The 22001-nt window shown below is 35.8% G+C and overlaps 1 protein-coding gene across 1 annotated transcript in view; it reads right to left on the bottom strand.

Annotated features, from left to right (window-relative positions):
* Positions 1-735: 735 nt before the first annotated feature.
* Positions 736-22001, bottom strand: part of TMEM170B (transmembrane protein 170B) — a 42997-nt gene continuing 21731 nt past the window's right edge. The window contains exons 2-3 of the mRNA XM_019945212.3: positions 19199-19369; positions 736-8589 (exon numbers count right to left, since the gene is read on the bottom strand). Coding sequence (XP_019800771.1) covers positions 8459-8589; positions 19199-19369 — 302 coding nt within the window. The 3' untranslated portion in view covers positions 736-8458. The remainder of the gene's footprint in view (positions 8590-19198; positions 19370-22001) is intronic.

The raw sequence follows: 22001 nt of genomic DNA, 5'->3' as shown, positions 1-22001 counted from the left end.
CAATTTCAGTGACTGGCTCTGTTGGCCCCAATCTCTCCTCAGGCAGGAGAATTAGTGGAAGCTAGTTGGGTACCTAGTACCTTCCCTTAGGAATCCCTAACAAAAATTCAAAATATGCATAGTTTTGGCAATACAAATTCTGAGTTGATAATTTTGAAAATCCCCATAATGCTGTCTGGTCTTTGTCAAAAATGAGATCTTATCTCATTATAAGAGCTCCCAGAATACTCTATTGAAACCAACATAGCACGGTGGGGAAAAAACATAGGTTAGAGTAAGAAAACCCCAGTTGAGCATTAATAGCTGTGTGACCTTGAGAAATTCATCACCTTCTCTGAACCTCAAATGCTTCATTAGTAAAGTGAAGGATCACGTTCATAATTCTTAGTAATCCCTTTAACCTAAAGGTTACCGTAAGTGTTAAAGAATGCTTACGAGGTGTCTAACAGATACTAAGCACTCAATAAAGCGTAGCCATTTATTAATAAACGTGACAGTAGGCTCTTTAAAACAGTAATTCTTAGAAGTAGATGCTTATGTGGCCTAGCACTGGTCCTTGGTAAAACTATGAACTAGGCCAAGTTTGTCTTTTAAACTCCTTGCTCACCTTTTCAATGCTACCTTCCAAATCCAGTGTAAAACTGGCCCAGAAAACCTGACAAAAGGGTAAGAGGAAACACTTGAGTCTACAGTGAATGAGTTAAAAAGATATGTCGTAAAGAATCAAACACCCCATAAAGCTTTTGAAGACAGGTTTATTTATATATAAGCGCATGAAACTGAATACAGAAACTTTATTAAAATACTGTATATTACAAATTTTTAATCCAATAAATTCTGTGTAATGACATTTAAGTGCTGGATTCACTTTTAACAGTTGTTTTGTGTGTATCAGTAAAGAGTTCACCCTGTATATTACAAAGAGGAGAGACACATGTGGACCTCAGAAATGGTCCTGAGATTAGACAGTGGATGATGTTAATTGTGCATCTTTTCTTTAAAGCAGTGAATTGGAATCTAGATCTTGTCTTTGCAGACCAACTTTCTATAATCAAAAATAACTTGCATATATTTATTGCTGCCCTTTGAAGAAAATGAGTGGTGAAAAATAATTTAAAATAAAGAGCAACACTTCTATGCTTACTACAATTAAAATAATTAAAATTCACTGCAAAGTCTGTGTTATCCAGGAAATTACGCTATATACACAATGAGATTTGTACATGAATTGGAAATAAAAAATTGCTTATATAAAATTAAAAATCAATAGTATACAATATTTACAGCTTGTTAGGTATTATAAATAAACATACTTTTTAAATAACCCTTCAAAATTAAACTGTATTATGTAAACATGCAGTACACATACTCATACAGTGTGGTTTATAGTCTTAACAGAAGGGGGAAAACTGTGTTCACATAATGTAGGATACTTCATCACATACGCCTTTGTTTTTATGCGTTACCCCTCCAAGGCTGCTTCTTCCTGTCTTTAAGCTTCACAGTACGTTAAGTATTTCTATAGTAAAAAAAACCAAAAAAATCCCTGATGGTAAACATATTCCTAAAAGTTACATGAAGTGTCTGCCCTTGTACTACAATATAAAGCTCACACTGTTCACGCTAGACTCTCTAATTTACAACAAAACCGAATTTTAAAATTCCACGTTTAATTGTCTTGACATTTTCTCTCATTTCAAACTTACTTGGAAAAAGAAAAAAAGACAAATACCACATCATGAAAATGTAATGAAAGCAGTTGTCATCTGTCATAGTCAATGGTGAAATAACTGATTTTTACTAAACCGCAAGGACCTAATTCAATTACACTGTTCCTCACCTCTGAATCCCCAGCAATAGGTGTACCAATCCTGAATCTTACTAAATTCACTTTGCGAAAGTATCTTAACTTCCAAGGCACTAAGGCATCATTTAGCTTTTAAAAACTGCACTGTGGTTTACTAAATGATTCATCAGTGGTCTGAGAGTTAACACAATTTGAAAGTGAGTTTTTAATACCTATCAGGTAAACTATATTTTTGCTGTGAATAAAAACATTTTCATTGATTAACTTTAAGATAAAGTTGATCCCCTCATTCTAGAATGACTAGAATTGAGAGTTAATACTTTACAGTAGGATCCTATGAATTTTACCTAGTTATATGACTGAAATGAAAAATACTGTGGAATTTTATATTGGTAGAGCCCGTGTGTGTGCATGTGTTTGAGAGACGTACAGAACTTTTAAAATTCCTCCATCGTAAATGCATCCGATATCACAAATACCAAGAAAGTGTCAACAATTAGACTATCAACTCATCCAGTATTAAAGTAAATCATTTTTGATTACTTTTCAAACAAGTGCCTCTATTTTGCCTTCTATGGAGAAAACTTTAAAATGTTCCTTCCCAAAGATACTCAGTGATGATGTATAAATACTTTAATTTAAAAACAAAGGAAACTTTTCACCACCAATAGTACTGTCAAGTTATCATTCATTTATACAGGGCTATAAAAAAATGATGCTTTTTAGAAATTATCAATATGTAATATGTTTAGGAGAGAAAGTGTTATAGTTATGGTGATTATGCATTATAGTTCCTCTTCCTATATATTTTTGTAACACTGCTTTCCAGTTTCAGTTACATACGTAAATACAGTTCCCAAATGGGGACAGTCATGTCACCACTGAGGGGAGGTATATACGGGCACAGGATATAATTTAAAAAAACATGCAGGAGGTCCACGCTCTCTTGACTTGCTTATAGTATTTAATTTTCAGCAAGATTATAGCTGCATAACCATAAGGTGTTAAGAACATTCTCTTCTAAACCAGCACTTTTGAGTCTATCAACAAACTGTACATATGTTTAAACTTTACCATATGACATCTGTATGGAAGGGGGAGGAATATTTTTAAGAAACTGCTAAATTAGTTCTCAAAATCAGGAAAGGGTTATTACATAAGTTCAACATATGTGCAATGAATGTAAAGAATGTGAAAATGAGTCCCCTAAGCTCAGGGTAGATGGCTACAGTTCACAGCTTAGTGCTCTCAGAAATTTGGGTGTTTCCACTAATGTAATAGTGTATTAACTGGTATATCTCCACATTTACTGAAAATACTTTATATATTAAGCATTACTTCCTCTAAACAAATTCATAGATATATTTTTAGATAACAACTTCAGCAACCTCCTCAAAAACATTGCATTGCCTACACTGAACAGACATCCTTAAGTTAGTAGGCAAACCTACCACCACACGCACGAAAATGTAGTACGATTTCAAAATGCTTTGTGGTAAGTTTAGTCTCACATATAAAAAAACACTGCATTTTGCAAACATGCACTAAATGTACTCATACAGTGTAGTTTATAGTCTTAACAGAGGGGGAAACTGTGTTCACATAACGCAGGGTGCCTCATCAAGTGTGTCTGTGTTTTTGTGTGTAACCCTCCGACATTTCTTCCTGTCTTTAAACTTCCCTCTGCTATAAATGCTACCACATGTTAGAAAAAGTTAATCAGTTTTTAATCAAATAATGTCCTTTTTATGCTGTAGAGTCTTCCTCCACGATGTTATAAAAAGGACAGGAAGATAAGGGAAATTACTAGTCAACTTTAACCACTGAGATTCTCACCCGATTATTAAAAGAAACAACCGTTTACCCAGTTACCCAAGTGTTGCCAAACTTCTCTGCAATCTAGGTCACTAGAATTTCTTCAGTAACTTTCCACATTCTTCCATCTTAAAAACAAATGGCAACTCTTTGAAGAGTTCTGATTAAGACTTTCTGGGAGAAACATTTGTAATAGAGTGAAGTAGCTTGAGAACATTTCAGAAAGTCCTCTTAACATCTTGTTACTTCTTGAATTATAAAATGGACATAAATTAAAAATAAAAGTATTTCCTTTTAAGTTAAAACAAACAAACAACAAGTAGGGCTTAAGCACTTTTGGTCCATGGAAGGAGGGACGTGGCAGACACTGCAGCCCAGTTCTGTTCTCACCCGGCACGGTGAAGCCACAGGCTGGGGCGGTGGGAGGTACACAGAGAGAGGGGACACCCCTCCACCCCGAAAGCAAGGAGAGTAGGTTGCGTGTAGTGGAGATTCAATGAATATTGGCTGAGTAAATCCAAAAGAAGCAAGCAGGATAAGGTAAGGGCTAAATCCCGGCTACTTCTCCCTTTCCCTGTTTTAACTAGTAATAAACACAGCCTGATATTGAATCCGGCTTGCCCTGCCATTTCCATTGCCACCAATTCCCAAAAGTGCTCTTAGAAAACTATCTGCTGATTTAAAAACTAAAGAAGTGGAGAGGAGAAGCAACATTATAAGAGAAATTTTTTAGTTTCCATCTTAAAATATATGTAGGGAAAATGTAGAAATGGAAGAAAACAGTTGAATCTTACAAAACAATATATTCAATTGGTATTGCAAAGTGTATTTTAAAAAAAATTATAATGACTATTGATCATTTACTGTTAAATACTGAGTCGTCTCTTAGTATCCATAGTGGATTGATTCCAGCACCCGCATGGATACCAAAATTTGAGGATGCTTATAGAAAATGGCCATTATAGAAAATGGTGTAGTATTTGCATATAACCTATGCATATTCTCCCATATACTTTAAACCATCTATTGGTTACTTATAATACCTTATACAATGTAAATGCTATGTAAATGGTGTAAATAGAGTGTAAATGCTATATGAATAGTTGCCTGTGTGGGGCAAATTTATGTTTTGCTTTTTGGAACTTTCTGGAAATTTTTTCTGAATATTTCAATCCAAGGTTGGTTGAATCCCTGAATGCGGAACCGCAGATATGGAGAGCTGACTGTACTGTTTCGCCATCATAAACAAAAAGTCAACAAGTGGGAGGGCCTGGATTCAGATCTATGTCACGGTATTCCATTTGGTTAATAAACTGAGAAAAATCAGAATTGGGGGAAAAGACAGGATGTAAGCTCTCAGCTAGAAGCAAGATATTCTCCCAACTGTTTTAGGATTTAAATCATCTTGGTAGCTCCTGGGGACTCAAGGGTGGGAACCCCATCTTGGTCATCCTTGTACTTACTACAGAAAATACCAGGTTCAGCACTTTGTACATAGTAGATCCACCAAAAATGTTTACACAACTGGATTCGCTGGCGTGTAACTGCCAGCTTGGGCACACTGACATGGCAGCCCCACTCTCCTCATCTTAATTAGAGGTTCTCTAAAGACGTTTTCCAAGAACATTTTAAAAACTATTCCTGTTCCTTACATCACAAATATATGATACACAGGGCAGCTCATTTCTTTATTTCTCACTTAAAGTACAAACAAAACCCTCACATTTTGGGGGGGCAGTAGAAATGTATGCTGCAAATACTAAGAAAGTACATTGGGTTACAAACTATAACACTGTTCAGTAAACACTAAGATCTAAAGTAAGAATAATTAACCTGCAAACACTGAATATGGCCACCATTTAGGACTCTCCTTATGTTAACTCCCTGTGTTAACTAATTAACAATTAGTTTGGGCATATAGGACTCTCTTCTCTGAGGAACTGATTTCACTGTCAGCAATATTTTATTAAGCATTTTTAAAAATAATGAAGTGTAAACTGCAGAGGATTCTCCCCTTCCCTCCTGCATTTTTCACAAAGAAAATTTACTGCTAAGTCACATGTAAATTTTAAGAAGATTTAACCCAAATACATCAATAAGGGCTTTTGTCACATCACAAACAAGGATCTCTACCACTATTAAACCAAGAAAACTTTCCCCAAATTAAAAAATCTCAAAGTTCCTTAAACCTATTTAAAAGATCACTCAACTGAGCAAATGTATCAAATTCTCCACGATAATGTCCAAGTGTTCATTGAACAAAAGCTTTCCAATTAGACTGTATTCATATATAGCAGCTTTATATATATATGTGTATATAATGATATATGTGTATGTAGATATATATCATTAAATGTTACTTGTCTCTATAAGAAAACCAATAACATTTTAAAAATCTCATCACAGAAACAGCTATTAAGACATTTCATCAATTCACACTATCAACTGCATTTCAAAACATCGAAATAGTAACAGTTGCACAAAATCCCAATGGAAGCAACTAAAAACAACAAAGAAACCAAAAATTCCCCCAAAAGTTAAAAGCACACACACACACACACACACACACACACACACACACACTCTCCTCATAACGTAAAGCAACTTGATAATGAGATAACTGCAGGACACTCTACAAACTGATCCACCTTCTCATACTTCATTCTAGAGCAGAAACAGGAGTTTCATTCTCTTTGGTCCATGCAGCCATACACTTAATGTGTCCAAGTTATTTTCTGGCTAATTTCAGATTCTGAACCATGTGTTCCATGTTACCTTACCATGGTAACTTTCTGAAACATAAAATAACCATGTGTTAAAATAAATATTCATTTCTGTAGATCTCAAACCATTTCAACATGTTACTGGTAATTCCTCCCAAAGAATATGAACACTTTAAATTATTGACCAAAGAATTTAAAGAATAACCAAAGTAAAGGAAGAACACAATTCAAGTCTAACAGAAAAGGAAAAATCAAATTGACTTGGAAGATTTAGGCCTAAATTTAATTTAGGAAAATGTCAGGAATATAAAGAACACATGAAAACAATTTCAGGCTTGAACATAATAAAAAGAATCAATTTTAAGATTTACTTTAAAGATCTCTAAGAATGCATACTTGCTTCTTGGGTTTTTAAAAACAAATTTCCAAGCCACAGTGTTATTAAACTCCCGCACCGCCCCAAACTGGCTTCCGTACTGGTAAAATACCCCCAGTTCCTCATCGGTGAGTTGCTGATACTACTCAGCTTTTTGGTGGAGAAACGGTGCCGTGGGTAACAAAGGTCTTATATTTGCATGGAACCTAATAGAAACGTACGTTTTTCCAAGTTAGGTTATAAAACAGTGAGGCTAGAGTATCAGATTATTGTTTGGATTGTCCTTAACTTATATCTTCTGCAGTTGGCTCTTCCTTTGAGTTACCATATATATAATTGTACCTGGTATTAAAAAAATCTCAGTAGGAGACAAATTCCACCAGGTTCTGTGTTGCCCTTACTTCTTGTACTCTTAAATACAATTACATATTGCCAAAACCTCTTAAAACCTCTAAGGATTTTTTCATTCTAATAAATGTCATCACAGATTCTAGTAAACTTAAATAACAGCATAAAACAAGAGCTGAACAACTGAAATGAATAACTCAAGTATGCATTCAATACTGTGTTGATATGCTGAGATTTGTTGCCAAATTTTATAATTATTTACTATATTCCCCAATTTTTACTCAGAGAAATTATGATGCTACCACATACCCAAAGTAAGATAGCTTATTACTCTTCCTATATGTTTCTTATCTACAAATGAGGCTTCTTGTTTTCATAGCCTAATTTAGGCCACTCTTTAAATACAGTTAATACTCTAGAATGAAAGACTGCTTATGTTTTGTCAAAAATCAAGGTATATGCAACAAGTGATATAATCCCACTGAGATACTAGTTGTAAAGATGTTTCCTCCATGAGCTACATGGCAAAAACTTTCTTTAGAAGGGTCAAGAATGCAACGTGCATTTCAGATTTCTTACAAAATTTATAAGAAAATTTTCAAATTATACTTTTGTGACACACAAGCTACAATCAATGTGTATGACCCATAAAGTTTTTAAATTCATATCAATAGAATGTTTATGTATGAGGGAAACTATTAAAAGAGTGTTACTTAAGTGAGTGAAAAGGATGCACCCTATAGATCTACTTTGAGTCCTTAAAAGAGTTCAGCAGTTTTCCATTAAGTATTATTTTTCACGTAAGTAACAATAATGCCTAATTTATATGAAAGCCCTAAATCCCAGAAACGTTCAACATTAAAAATCAAATAATTTGTCTCCTATTAAATGATTCGGTATGCAGCACTCATACGGGATTTAGCATTACAAAACAAAAATCTCACTACACCACCTGAATTCATGTCAGATATGTTCACAGCACTCATCTACATCTACACTTGCAAATTTCACATGATCAATGTTAAAAAAAAAGAAAAGAGTTTGGCACATATGTCAATTCTTCAAAACGTCCCTGTAACTTAACACAACACTGTTAAGAACGATGATTCAACGCCAGTGTTAACCTGATTGGCAGCTAAACAAGGTGGTTTTTCTTGTAGCTTCACGTAGTGTCATGCGCCTTGCCTGGGACGGAGGCACGTAAGGTGCGGTGCGGTAGTGCAATCACTTGAACACCAGAGGGCAATCTTCCCACACAGCTCAAGGCCTTATGTTTTGACCTGCTCCTTCCACATTCTTGTACAATTTCATTCCCTTGTTAACAATGCCATTTTCAGAGAATCTGTACATCTGCTTCCTTATGTGAAGTAAGACATGCCCACAGAAACCTCAGAGTGTGGCGAGAATCCTTGAAAAGGAGATGATTAATGTCAGTACGGTCTGTCCAACGCCCCACACCAGTGCTTCCAAGGGGGCCATGTTCTTCCCGGCCACTCTGTAAATGCCGGCGACTGCTGCACCTAGACGAGAAAGAGGGAGAGACAAATAACACCTTCATTCATTCTGAGACACGCTACATGGCTGTAACTTAAAATCTCTTTTCATCTGAGCCAAACAGTAAATCATCAGTCATTCTCATTTTATAATTTTCTATGAAAGAGTTCCCGTGTGATTGGTAGAAGTTACTCTACCATACCGCATTTACCCACAAAATTGAATAACAGACTTTTCTATTCAACTGCAAAATATGTATTTATGGTATATGCTGCTTACTTGACATAAAATATGTTCATAAAAAACGAGTAATTCATTATTGTAATCTCTCAGCTGGGTGTTAAATCGGCCAGACCTCATCGGCACATTCATAAACATATGACACAATATATTGGTAATTATAAATAATAATACAGAAAACTATACAATTTAATATAATTTCTAAATTATTCAAGAAAAAAGTTAATATTAAAGGAATTTTAATTTATTTCAGTCAAATGAATGAATTCTTAAATGTCCCATAAAATATCAGAATTGTGACTAATGTGCTTCACAATCTACCATATAAAATGGTTTCAGTGTTTTAATAAAGCATACAACTGTAAAGTTATTTGGAGATGAGTATCTTGACATCTAATAAAAGTGGAGTATGAACCTGACATCCATCTGTTCTAGGAGAAATTTTTAGATAACGTGCATTTCTGAGAATGAGAGAATCTCAGGAGCTTCAGAGCCCCGAGGCTCGGTTCATCTGATTGCTATAGTATGTATAATGATGTGGTATCTATGAGGCTGATTTTAAAAGTACATTCAGAAATCATAAAAGGAAACATTTAAACTATGGTTATGCCATCTCACAGGTTGAGATGGCCTTACAACTCTTCTCTAGAAAAAACTGTCTATGTATCCTAGAATGATCAAACAAAAAGAACAGAAATAAATTATTTGAAGACACTGAATTATAATTATTTGAGATAGAAATTCTACTCATAAAAATTAGCTAAGAATTAACTCCAGAGTTCACTTAAATTCAAAATATTATATTCCTCCATAGAAGATATAAATAGGAAAAGCAAATTATTAATTTAAGCCAAGGGCTTTCATAGACATATTTTAAAGAAGGAATTAAAATATACAGTATATTTACAGCATACTGTGTATCTTGACAGGAACTTTATCATCTTAAATATGATACCACTCCTGAGTATTATTACTTAATTTAAAGATGAAAAAAACAGAGGTTCAGAGAGTTTCATTTACTAGCCCAAGGAAATATAGTAAGTACAGAGCTGGAATTTCAATCCTGGTTAGTCTGGCTATAAATTTCCAAATTATTCTATTATTTAACATTTACACCTAGTGAAAAAGAGAATAAGGAATTAATAAAATAATAAAGTAACTGATAATCATCTCAATACTAAATAAAACTCCTAGTAGCACCAACGTACTTAATCAATTAATAAACTTCACTAGTATAATCATATCCTCAAATTTTAGAACTGGATAACATTCTGAAAATATTTTAAAGATCTTAGCCTTCTTTGGTATCAGAAATTATGTTAAAATAAACCTGAGAAATACTGTCTTTACTTTGGGTTCACCCTAGATTTCCATGACAATCTTAATTTTAAAAACTACAATTTGGCCTCCATTTCTCCAGCATTAAATTTTCAAAAATGATCCAAAAGGTGAAAAACATAGCAATTACTAGCTCAGGCTGCCTGGGAAGTGCCAGTTTGTTAATTCAAACATCTCATGCTTATATAAAGTTAAGAGCATGGATTTTGGAGCTAGACTTGTGGGTTAAAATCCAAGCTCCACTAATTAGTAGCTGTGTTACACTGAGCAATCACTTAACCTCCCTGTGCCTTATTTCTTCAACTGTAAAATGGGTGGGTTTGAAGATAATACTTGGAAAGTGCTTAAAATAGTGTCTGGTCCCAGTATGTACTCCAAATTTTGGTTAGTAGTTGTTGCAGTAGTAAATGATAAAGGAATTTCCAATCAGTGATTCATCATTCAATAAATGGTGTGGAACAACTGATAGCCACTTGGAAGAAATAAATTTAGGTCCCTACTTCACACCACTCCCCAGAGCAAATTCAGACGGGTTAAAAACCTAGACGTTAAAAGCAAATAAATAAAATGAATTTCACTTTGGAAGGCTTGCTGTTTGAGGAATAACTTACAAAACCACCAATAACCCACTTTTCTTTATACTCTTTCAAGAAACAGAGGATAAGATCTTCAACCCTATAATGTAAGGGGAGAAAAACCACTGTAAAACTCCAGAGTTTCCAAAATCAAGAGAGATATTTATAGTGTTACACAGAAAATAAAACGAACTACTGTTTTCCGCCCAGCAGATAATCAGGAACCAATTTGTAAGTTACAACTTCCCTTCAAAAGAAGCAGATTTACACTAGCTCCCATTGCACTATATCATTTCACAACCCAGAAGCACTAGTCAGAAAAGACTGTTCCAGTGGAACTCTTAATCGAAAAGATCTGAAAGAAAACAATTTTGTGTGCCTATTAAATGATTTTGGAAACACTGCTATTAAATATTGAGCAGATATGAAGGAGTATTTATAAAATACGTGTAGACTGTTAAAAAAAAACACACACAACAAATTCCCAAGTACCACCATCCAACTGAAGAAAAGAACATTACTATTTCATTTGAGGTTCCAGTGCAGTCTCCACAGTCACATCCCATTCCCTCCCAAATTTGGTTTTTATCATTCCTTTGCTTTTCTTCAGCTTTACTGCCTGCCTATATCCTAAGATATCTGTTATTTAGTTTTTTAAATAAATGAATTTTATATAAATTGATACTCTAAGTATTTTGGAATTTTGGGCTCAAGGTTATATTCAGAAAATTATCCATCTTGTTGTATACAGCAGTAATTCATACATTTCCAATGTTGTACAGAATTCCATGTATGAATATACCACAACTTATTTATCCATTCTACTGGGGATGACATTGTTTCTAGTCCTTAACAATGACAAACCCTGCTTCTGTGAACATCCTTGTAACATGACCTCTGGCACACATACGCAATCACGAGTTTCTCTACAACGTGGGTAAAAGCAGAATGGCTCAGTCCTATGTTATGGGCATTTTCAACTTTACTAGGTAATGCCAACTTGTTTTCCAAAGTAATTGTACCAATTTATATCCCAGTTACTCCATATCCTCAGAAGCAGTTGATATCTTTAAAAAAAATTTTTGTCAATCTGGCAGGTAAGAGATGTTATCTCTGCAATTAATTTGGGTTTCCCTGATTTTTAATGTCATTGAGCTTTTCCTCACATATTCTTCACATTTGGCCATTAGGGTTTCTACTTCTATGAAATGTTTGTCAAATCTTTTGTCCATTTTTCTAGTGGATTGTCATTTTCTTATTTGATTCATAGGGTTTTTTAAAATATAGTTTGGATATTAATCTTTTTACATTTATATAAGCTAACAAATATCTTCCCCAATTTGTGCTTTAGTTTTCACTCCTGTTAAGATGTATTTTGCTGAACAACAGCCAGTTGAAGGAGTACAAATATTGTGATCGTTATTTTCTTGGTGAAGTGTATGCAAGAATGAAGAAGGCAGAAGTGTATAGGGTGCCTGAAATAAATGAAACATGTTTGGAGCTGCCACTGTGAACAACAGCAGAAGGTATCAATTAGAAATATGTAAAGATTCCCAAAGTATTAAGGAGCTAGAGAAGACTGGCATAGCAAAGATGAAGTGGAGAAAGCAATTCTGCTGAGCTGAGCTGAAGGTAAATAACAGATGTAAACCTGCAAGGACAAGGGTGACTAGGAGAAGAGTCACCAGCGACAGAGATGTCCATATACAGCAACATAAAGTGTCTGCAGAGAGGTGGACCACTGAAAAGTGATTTGATCTGCCCTCCACATTCCTGAGAGAATGCAAATATAAAGGTTAAGGCAGATTTGGTTCTAATGGTGTTGATTCTCTGTTTGTGTAATCAGATCAGGGGTCAGCAAACTATGATCCACAGGTCCAGTCTGACTCACCACCTGTTTTTGTACAGCATGTGAGCTAAGAATGGTTTTTACATTTTTAAATGGTTTAAAAAAAATCAAAAGAATAATAATATTTCATGATACATAAAAATTATATGAAATTCAAACTTTAGTGTCCATAAATAATGTTTTATTGGCATACAGCCGTAGTCATTTCTGATACTGAACTATCTTTGCACTCCTAGGATAACATTCTTAAAGTAAATGAACCTATACTTTTCCATCCTTCTGTAGTCTTCAACTTGTTTAGCAACAAGATTACTTTGATCCAGCAAATATGCTGTGCACAGTTTTTAATCTTTCCATTTCCTGCAATAATTTGGAAAAAATAGGAACTGTTCCCTGAAAATTTGGTAGAACTCATCTGTAAACCTCATTTGGGCCTGGACTTCTTTTGGGAGGAGGAGTCTTCAACATTTCAATTGTTTAAACATACTTATTGTATTATTCATATTTTCTCTTTCTCCTTATGCCAATTTTAGCAACTTATATTTAGGAATATATAACTGTTTACAAAACTGTCATTTTTATAATCCTTTATTCTACCTTTATTATTGAGTCTGTAGTTATTTCTTCTATGTTGTTCCATATTTTACTTTTCTGCCTTAACTATTTTAGAGTTACGGCAGCAATCTATTCACCTTATTATCTTTCCAGAAAACCAGTTTTTTGCTTTGTTATTAATCTCTCATAAACTCAACTTAAAAACTTAAATGCATTTCTCTATAAATAATATATATATATATAATAAAACTAAACAATGTAATTAAAAAAGATACCATGCACAACAACCGTAACATAGTAAGAGTTTAGGAATTAACTTAATCAAAATATACAACCCTCCTATTGAAAAAAAAAACTTTTAAACTCTAACAAAAGATGTAGAAAATGATCTGAACAAATGGAGATATATTACATGTTCCTGGGTGGGACTTAATTTAATATGTCAATTCTTCCCAAATTAACCTCTACAATCAATTAAATCCCCATAAAAATAACAGTTATACTTTTTGAGGAACTCAGTAGACATATTCTAAAATTTATATGAAAGAATAAAGGTCCATGAATAGTTATGTTAACTTTGAGAAAGAAAAGAAATGAGAGGGACCAGCCCTACCAGATATTAAGAAATACTACAAAATAATAGAGACAAAAAAATGAGGCCTTGCTGCAAGAACAGATAAAAAGACTAACAAACCAGAACAGAATTTGAAGGCAGGTCCATGTACCTTGAGAACACAGTACACAAAAAAGGATGAATCAATGGATAGATTTTTTTAGTGACGTGGTAAAAATTGACTTACTACATGGGAGGAAAAAAAAAATACACATGGAATCCTATCTAATTCCAAACACAAAGATAGACTCTAGACCAGAAGGCAAATTATGACCTGAATGTCAGACATCTGTTTTTGTAAATAAAGTTTTATTGGAAAAAGCCATGCCTATTCATTTACCAATGTCTATGGCTGCTTTTATGCCCTAATGGCAGAGCAGAATAGTAGTGACACAGACCCTCTGGCCTGCAACGTTTAAAATAGTTACTGTCTGGCCTTTTAAGAAAATGTTTGCTCAGTCCTGCTCTAGATAAATTAAAGACTTTAATACAAAGGTAAAACTATAAAATTAACAAAAGAAAATATATCAGGGTATCTTTTGACCTTGGTGTGGAGGAGAACTTCTTAAATAAAATTCTAAATTAGGCAAAAAGACTCTTTAAGCTGATTATATAGAATAAAGATTTCTACTCAATAAACAACATCATGGATGAAGGTACTGATAAAAGACAGAGAAGTTATTTGCAAAGTTCAAAACCAATAAGACACCAATACATCTAAGAAACATCTATCGTTTAATAAAAAAAACAAGAACCCCAAAAGAAAAGCACAGAATTTAAAGAAGCAATTTGTAGAAGAAATCTAAAAATATGATAAGAATAGAAAGAGATGTTCAAATTCATTAGTAATCAGAGAAATGCAAATTAAACCAACAAAGAGGTGTCACTTTAACCCTCAGACTCGCTAAAATTAGACAGCAATACAATGCCAAGCAATGGCATTATAGAGAAACCCATTTCCTCCCAATTCTGGTATTAACTATCAGTACTAACTGAAATGAAAAATCACTCTATTCGGGAAACAAAAATCTAAGAGGGGGCTTCCCTGGTGGCGCAGTGGTTGGGAGTCCGCCTGCCAATGCGGGGGGCGTGGGTTCGTGCCCCGGTCCGGGAGGATCCCACGTGCCGCGGAGCGGCTGGGCCCGTGGGCCATGGCCGCTGGGCCTGCGCGTCCGGAGCCTGTGCCCCGCAACGGGAGAGGCCGCAACGGTGAGAGGCCCGCGTACCGCAAAAAAAAAAAAAAAAAAATCTAAGAGGTAGTAAAATATAATAGATACGTATCTATATTCAGTCAGCCATCATGTGCTGAACTGAATATACAGCTGTGATCGTGCTATAGCACTCACAAAATACATTAAGAAAATAAATGCAGTTAAATATTCACAGTGGCTAGTTTTCTTAATTCAAGTGTTTGCAGGTCAAAAAGCCAGAAGAAATTTATATGTTTTATTGTTAACCTGCATATAAATTTTTACTTGAAATTGTGTCAGACATATTTGTAAGGATTTTTAAATATAACACTGTGGTTTCCAAAATCATTAGCTTATTTTATTCCTGACTGAATTGAAAGCAGGTAATATGTAGATACACATCATTAGGGAAGTAGAATCATGTTCTCTTTAAAATTTCACAATAATTTACAGCAATAAACACACATACAACACACATACTACTTTTGACTTGGGAACAAGCTGCTCCTTCTTCCTTCCTCCTCTGTTTACGGTTCCACAGTTGTAGCAGTGGCCCACATCAAGAATGTCAGCAGTCCCTTTCATGTCTCTTTGTATGCCACCACAGTGAATAACAACTAATTTGGATTTTTCCCTTTGCCACAGTCCTGACACCAACTCCTTTTCCAACCCACCGCCACTAGTCTAGTTCAGATCTAGCCTCAATTCAGATCACAGTTAATGCCTCAACTCCTCTTCTTTCCCCTTTTTCCTCCCTTCTTCCCTCCCCCCACTTTCTTCCTTCCTTTCCTCTGTGCTTCCTCCCTTACTACATCCATCTATCCAACCAGTATTTTCTGAGTATCTGTTCTATTCCAGGTACTGACTGTTTTATTGTTGGAGATTCAGCAGTGATGAAGACAGACAAGGTCCCTGCCCTTTCAGAGTTTCTTCTTGGTTCTTTCTTCACATATATTCTACATTCAGCCATAAAATAGATTTTCCTCTTGAATTGCTTTGCCCCTTTCCAACCCCATTCTAAAATATCTAGTTGTTTTCCATGACCCACAGAATAAAGTCCAGACTCTGGCTGGCCGTCCAAGACCCTTGAGGATCTGGCTCTTTCCAGTTGACTTTCCTGCTACTCCACTCTGCACATTCGGTGCTTCAGCGAAATCTGATTTCTTGTTTTAAACTCTACCTATGGCAAAATGAATGAAGTACCACATGAGAAATTTACAGGTTGGATGCAGCACAAAGAAAACCTAACACAAGATAACACACAAAAACCAAATAGTAAATGAAGACAGGATGAGGAAATAGACTACTCCCTATTTCCCACAACTATTTTATGACTGTCTTATTTGTGCCACAGGACAAACCCAGAGACGTGGGAACAGGGCTCTCCCCTCAAGGCAAGGCATGCTGATCACTCTGGGAAAAGGTGACTGTGGGACACAGAAGGAGGGAGGCCTTGGAGCCATGGAAGAAAAGGACTTCCTCTCATCTCTGGGGCTAAGAATGAACTTAGAAAGGAAGAAGCCCTCGGTGGCGAGTCTTGAAGCAGATCCAGCAGCGACAGCCAGCTACCCTAGCCTCCCAGAAGCCGGCCAGAGTGAACAGCAACAGAAGCTCTGCTGTTCACCTGCAGTGACGAGACCACACAGCAAAGAGAAGCACCAGTGTCCGGCAGAACCACATGAAGGAAGCAGCTGAGGGCCCTCCAGGCTCAACAGGATGCATCTAAGTTCTAGCTCATCTAGCACAGCAGAACCCAGGCTGGAGTTGGGGCCTAAGTACAGCGCTAAGAGGAGAAGGTCAGAGGGAGTGAACCTGAGGGCTGTAGGACACGCACATAAGGCAGCACAGGAGAAAACTTGCAGACAGCTGGAGGACACCGTAAAGTGGCTAATTTCTAGTAGGCCAGGGGAGACTTATGTCATAATAATTTGTGTTTAAGAAGGAAGTGCACTATTATGGTCAATTAATCTGCATACGACAGAGGAGGCAAGAATATAAAATGGAGAAATTCAAAAAGTGCTGCTGGGAAAACTGGACTGCTACATGTAAAAGAATGAAATTAGAACCTTCTCTAGCACCATATACAAAAATGAACTCAAAATGGATTAAAGACCTAAATGTAAGACTGGATACTATAAAACTCCTACAGGAAAACATAGGCAGAACACTCTTCGACATAAATCGCAGCAAGAGTTTTTTGGATCTGTCTCCTAAAGTAATGGAAGCAAAAGCAAACAAATGGGAACTAATTAAACTTAAAAGCTTTTGCAGAGCAAAGGAAACCATAAACAAAATGAACCTATGGAATGGGAGAAAATATCTTCAAACGATGCGACCGACAAGGATTGATTTCCAAAATATACAAACAGCTCATACAGCTCAACATCAAACAAACAAACAAACAACCCAATCAGAAAATCGGCAGAAGACCTAAATAGGTATTTTTTCAAAGAAGACATACAGATGGCCAATTAGGCATATGAAAAGATGCTCAACATTGCTAATTATTAGAGAAATGCAAATCAAAAATATAATGAGGTATCACCTCACACCAGTCAGAACGGCCATCATCAAAAAGTCTACAAATGATAAATGCTGGAGAGGGTGTGGAGGAAAGGAAACTCTCCTACACTGTTGGTGAGAATGTACATTGGTACAGCCATTATGGAGAACAGTATGGAGGTTCTTTAAAACACTAAAAATAGAGTTACCATATGACTCAGCAATTCCATTCCTGAGCATATATCCGGAGGAAACTCTAATTTAAAATGATACATGTACCCCAATGTTCATTATAGCACTATTTACAAGAGACAATACATGGAAGCAACCTAAGTGTCCATGGACAGATGAATGGATAAAGATGTGGTATATATACACAATGGAATATTACTCAGAATAAAAAAGAATGAAATAATGCCATTTGCAGCAACATGGATGAACCTAGCGATGATCATACTAAGTGAAGTAAGTCAGACAGAAAAAGACAAATATCATATGATATCACTTATATGTGGAATCTAAAAAAAATGATACAAATAGACTTATTTACAAAACAGAAACGCACTCACAGATGTAGAAAGTAAAGTTATGCTTACCAAAGGGGAAAGGGGGGGAAGGGATAAATTTGGAATTTGGTATTAACAGATACACACTACTATATATAAAATAGTTAAACAACAAAGATCTACTGTATGGTACAGGGAGCTATATTCAATATCTTGTAATAACCTATAATGGAAAAGAATTTGAAAAAGAATACATATATATGTATAACTGAATCACTTTGCTGTATACCTGAAACATTGTAAATCAACTATACATCAATAAAAAAATTAAAAACTTTAAAACCCAAGAATTTGAAAGGAAAAAAAACATGTAATTGCTACTTCTAAACTTGCAACTGTTCTTAAAATATAAATAAACCAATTTGTCCTGAAATTTATTAAAATGATTAAAAATTAAGACTATGTGAAATAACAATAACTAAAGCTTAAAAAATATTTCAAGTATGTCAAAATTAGAATTTATTCCAATTTTAATTTCCTGGTTTTAAAGAAGGCAAATTATCTGTAATATATTTAGAATATCCTTTTAAAAAAAGAAGGAAGTGCTCTTTTATTTTGTAGTCACAGGCAGATGACATCAAGGACCTAAGAGCTATATCTTCACTTTCTTTTTGTTTTTTGGGTTTTTTTTTGCAGTACGCGGGCCTCTCATTGTTGTGGCCTCTCCCGTTGTGGAGCACAGGCTCTGGACGCGCAGGCCCAGCGGCCATGGCTCACGGGGCCAGCCGCTCCGCGGCATGTGGGATCTTCCCGGACCGGGGCACGAACCTGTGTCCCCTGCATCAGCAGGCAGACTCTCAACCACTGCGCCACCAGGGAAGCCCTATCTTCACTTTTTTTAAATGACAATTATCACTGGCATATTTGTGTGCCTACCTCTCTCCCTTACCACATAATGAGCTCCTTTAAAGCAGAAACTACATCCACTATAAGATAAATTTTCCCACGAACTGCTTTACCTCTTGACAATTTCTACAAGCTTTTCCATTTCCCCAAAACCTTCCATAATGAGTATTCATACAGCAGAAGTACCAAAACTATCTGTTCAGTAATTAAGCGAACTGATCTTTACCTTCTAGATGAAGTGTGGTTAGTGCTGAAAAATATTCTACATGAAAGATTACACTGTTGCATTTACAATAAGAATAAAGTTACCAAAACTGTAAAGTGCATATAAAATTATGTGCTTAAAATTAAATCAACTTACTAGTAATCATTGCTCCAGTCACGGAAGCCAGAAATCCGATGCTGACTGCAATGACAGAGATTACTCTCCCCTGCCGATGCCTCTGTAGCATCACGAACATCAACACTCCTGCAGCACCATGGACAAACAGAGAGGAGAAGAGAGCCCAGAGGAAGATCCAGTACCACATCTCTGAAAGGAAAAGCAAAATGTTAATAATTCTGTTGAAAAACATCTTAGAAAATCCAGTTTAACAAATAGTGAGCACCTATGGTCTGGAAAAAGGTTAAATGAGATAACAGATTAAAAACATGCCTCGTACAGGACTTGATACATAGTAGTACTAAATAAATTTTAACAGTTATCATCATCACTATGCTTGATGGGGAAGTCATTCCCTCCATGACTTCAGAAGGTCAAAGCCTCTAATTTCCTCTAAATGTGCCCATCATATAGCTATAATCTATTAATTTCTCTAATAAACCCTCATGTCTGCAAATCTCTTGCAATAAATTATATAAGTTAATTAACTGCTGTTAGATATATAATTTTCTATCTTCTATACTAAGTGCCCAGACATTTTTAAAAACTACCACTTAACTCAAATAATAAGTACAATAAGTACAAAAACTATCTGTTCAATAAATAAATGAACTGATCTTTACCTTCAGAATTCAGAAATAAGTCAGTGATTTTTATCTTTTATGATTTTAAGAATTTCAGGCCATTTCCCTCTTGGCTCTCACCTTTACATACTAAAGAATCAGTCAGAATTTTTTTAATGCTTTGTCTCTCAGGTCGTATGCTAGTCCTCAGCAGGAACTCCTCAAGCTCTATCACTCTTTCTTCAATGTAGTCTCAGTTACTGTTCATTGAAGCCTGGTTTACAGACAATTGATGAGCATGCCTTTCATTCTCTCTCTTTCTGGCTGAATGGTGGTTGCCAAGGACTTGGGGGAGAGGGAAATGGGGGACTTCTTATTTTAAAATGGCTACAAACACAAGGGATCTTTGTGGCAATGGAACTGCTCTGTATTTTGACTGTGGTGGTGGATACATATACAAGTGATAAAACTGTACAGAACTAAACACACACACACACAAATGAGTACAGGTATACAAGCAACACTTGTGGAATCTGAAAAAGGTTGGTGGGTTCTATCAATGTCAATATCCTGGTTTTGATATTATACAGCAGTTTTCCAAGATGTTCCCATTGGGTAAATGGGGTAAAGGGCACATGGGTTTTCTCTATACTATTTCTTACAACTGCATGTGAATCTACAATTATCTCAAAATTAAAAGTTTAATTTTTAAGAAGAGAGAATATATAGAAAACAGATTTTTTTAAAAATCAGTTTCAGCCTGTTAAATTCTTAAGAATTGACACTTAGAATGGACTTATAATTTGAAATCATTTCAAGGAAGAGACATCTGATATATTTTTCTGTGTTAAAGTACCATGCATGCTTCCCTATGGCATAAGAGAGAGATGCTGGTGATTAAGGAAAAACAGACAAAGCTTGCCTTTTAGAGGTCTTTCTCTTCCAGCTTTCAGAGAAGTAATGCTTTCACACTGTCACTCCCAAACAAATAGCTTCAATTTATAAAAAATAAAGACAAAAATGCTTAACTTGCCCTGAAGAATATTTATATTTTAAAAGATATAATTTTCCAGAGTGACCCTAGCAAAGCGAGACTATGATACAGCAATAACAGGGTGGGGAGGGATGCTCATCAAGGCGGTTCTGAGATGAGACAGGCGCTGGAACAGGCACCTACTCTTAATAAGAGCAGCCATTTGCCTTGATCCCCAGTCCTGCTTCTCACCAGGGCGACCCCCAAAAGCACTTTTATTTGTTGTCCTTATAATACAGGTAGAGTGAAAATTTTCTTGACTATATGTAACACTATGAACAGGGATTATCTGACATTATAAGTAATGTTGTTTGCCTACTGACTATATAGCTATAGTCAGCATACCTAATAATTAGGAAAATTAAGTCTAATGTCTTATAAATCCCCAAGCTATCAAAGAATTATACAACTGAAACAGAATCTCAAATGGTCCTCTAATGTCCAATCCAGGATTATCCCTCAAGAAGACTGAGCACAATCTGCCCAAACTCAAATTTATTTTTATGTTTCTTTGTTTTTCTTAATCACACTATTTATCATGGAAAAAAAAAACGAATGCTGCTGAGAATATCTACAATTAATTTAGGTTTCATGTTGTTACTACTTTTTTTTTTTTTTTTTTTTTTTTTGAGGTACGCGGGCCTCTCATTGTTGTGGCCTCTCCCGTTGCGGAGCACAGGCTCCGGACGCGCAGGCTCAGCAGCCATGGCTCATGGGCCCAGCCGCTCCACGGCATGTGGGATCTTCCTGGACCGGGGCACAAACCCATGTCCCCTGCATTGGCAGGCGGACTCTCAACCACTGCGCCACCAGGGAAGCCCGTTACTACTATTTTAAATTACCTGATAGATCAATACAACCATGTCAGTGAACAGGGCCTCTGAAGACCTGGTTCTACTCCAGATAAACAAGTCTGTCTAAGGTCCGACTCACTATTGGCAAACGCAGCAAACCTGGAGAACTGCAGGAGCCTAAGAGTAGAGCGAAGACAGATGCCCCAGGGCCCTAGAGAAAGAACAGTTGCTAAGAACGGGAGAGGAGTATGACAACCTTTTCTTAACTTGTGCAGGCTTGTATGGCTAACGTGAACACCCAGAGGCCCAGTTTTCTCTTTCCACCCATATCCCACCTAATCCAAGCTTCTTGCAACTAAGCAACAATAAAAGGATGAAGCCAGAGGGAGAGT

This window comes from Tursiops truncatus, chromosome 10 (genome assembly GCF_011762595.2).
Source record: "Tursiops truncatus isolate mTurTru1 chromosome 10, mTurTru1.mat.Y, whole genome shotgun sequence".
Taxonomy (NCBI): Eukaryota; Metazoa; Chordata; class Mammalia; order Artiodactyla; family Delphinidae; genus Tursiops; species Tursiops truncatus.
This window is presented reverse-complemented; position numbering and strand designations above follow the sequence as displayed.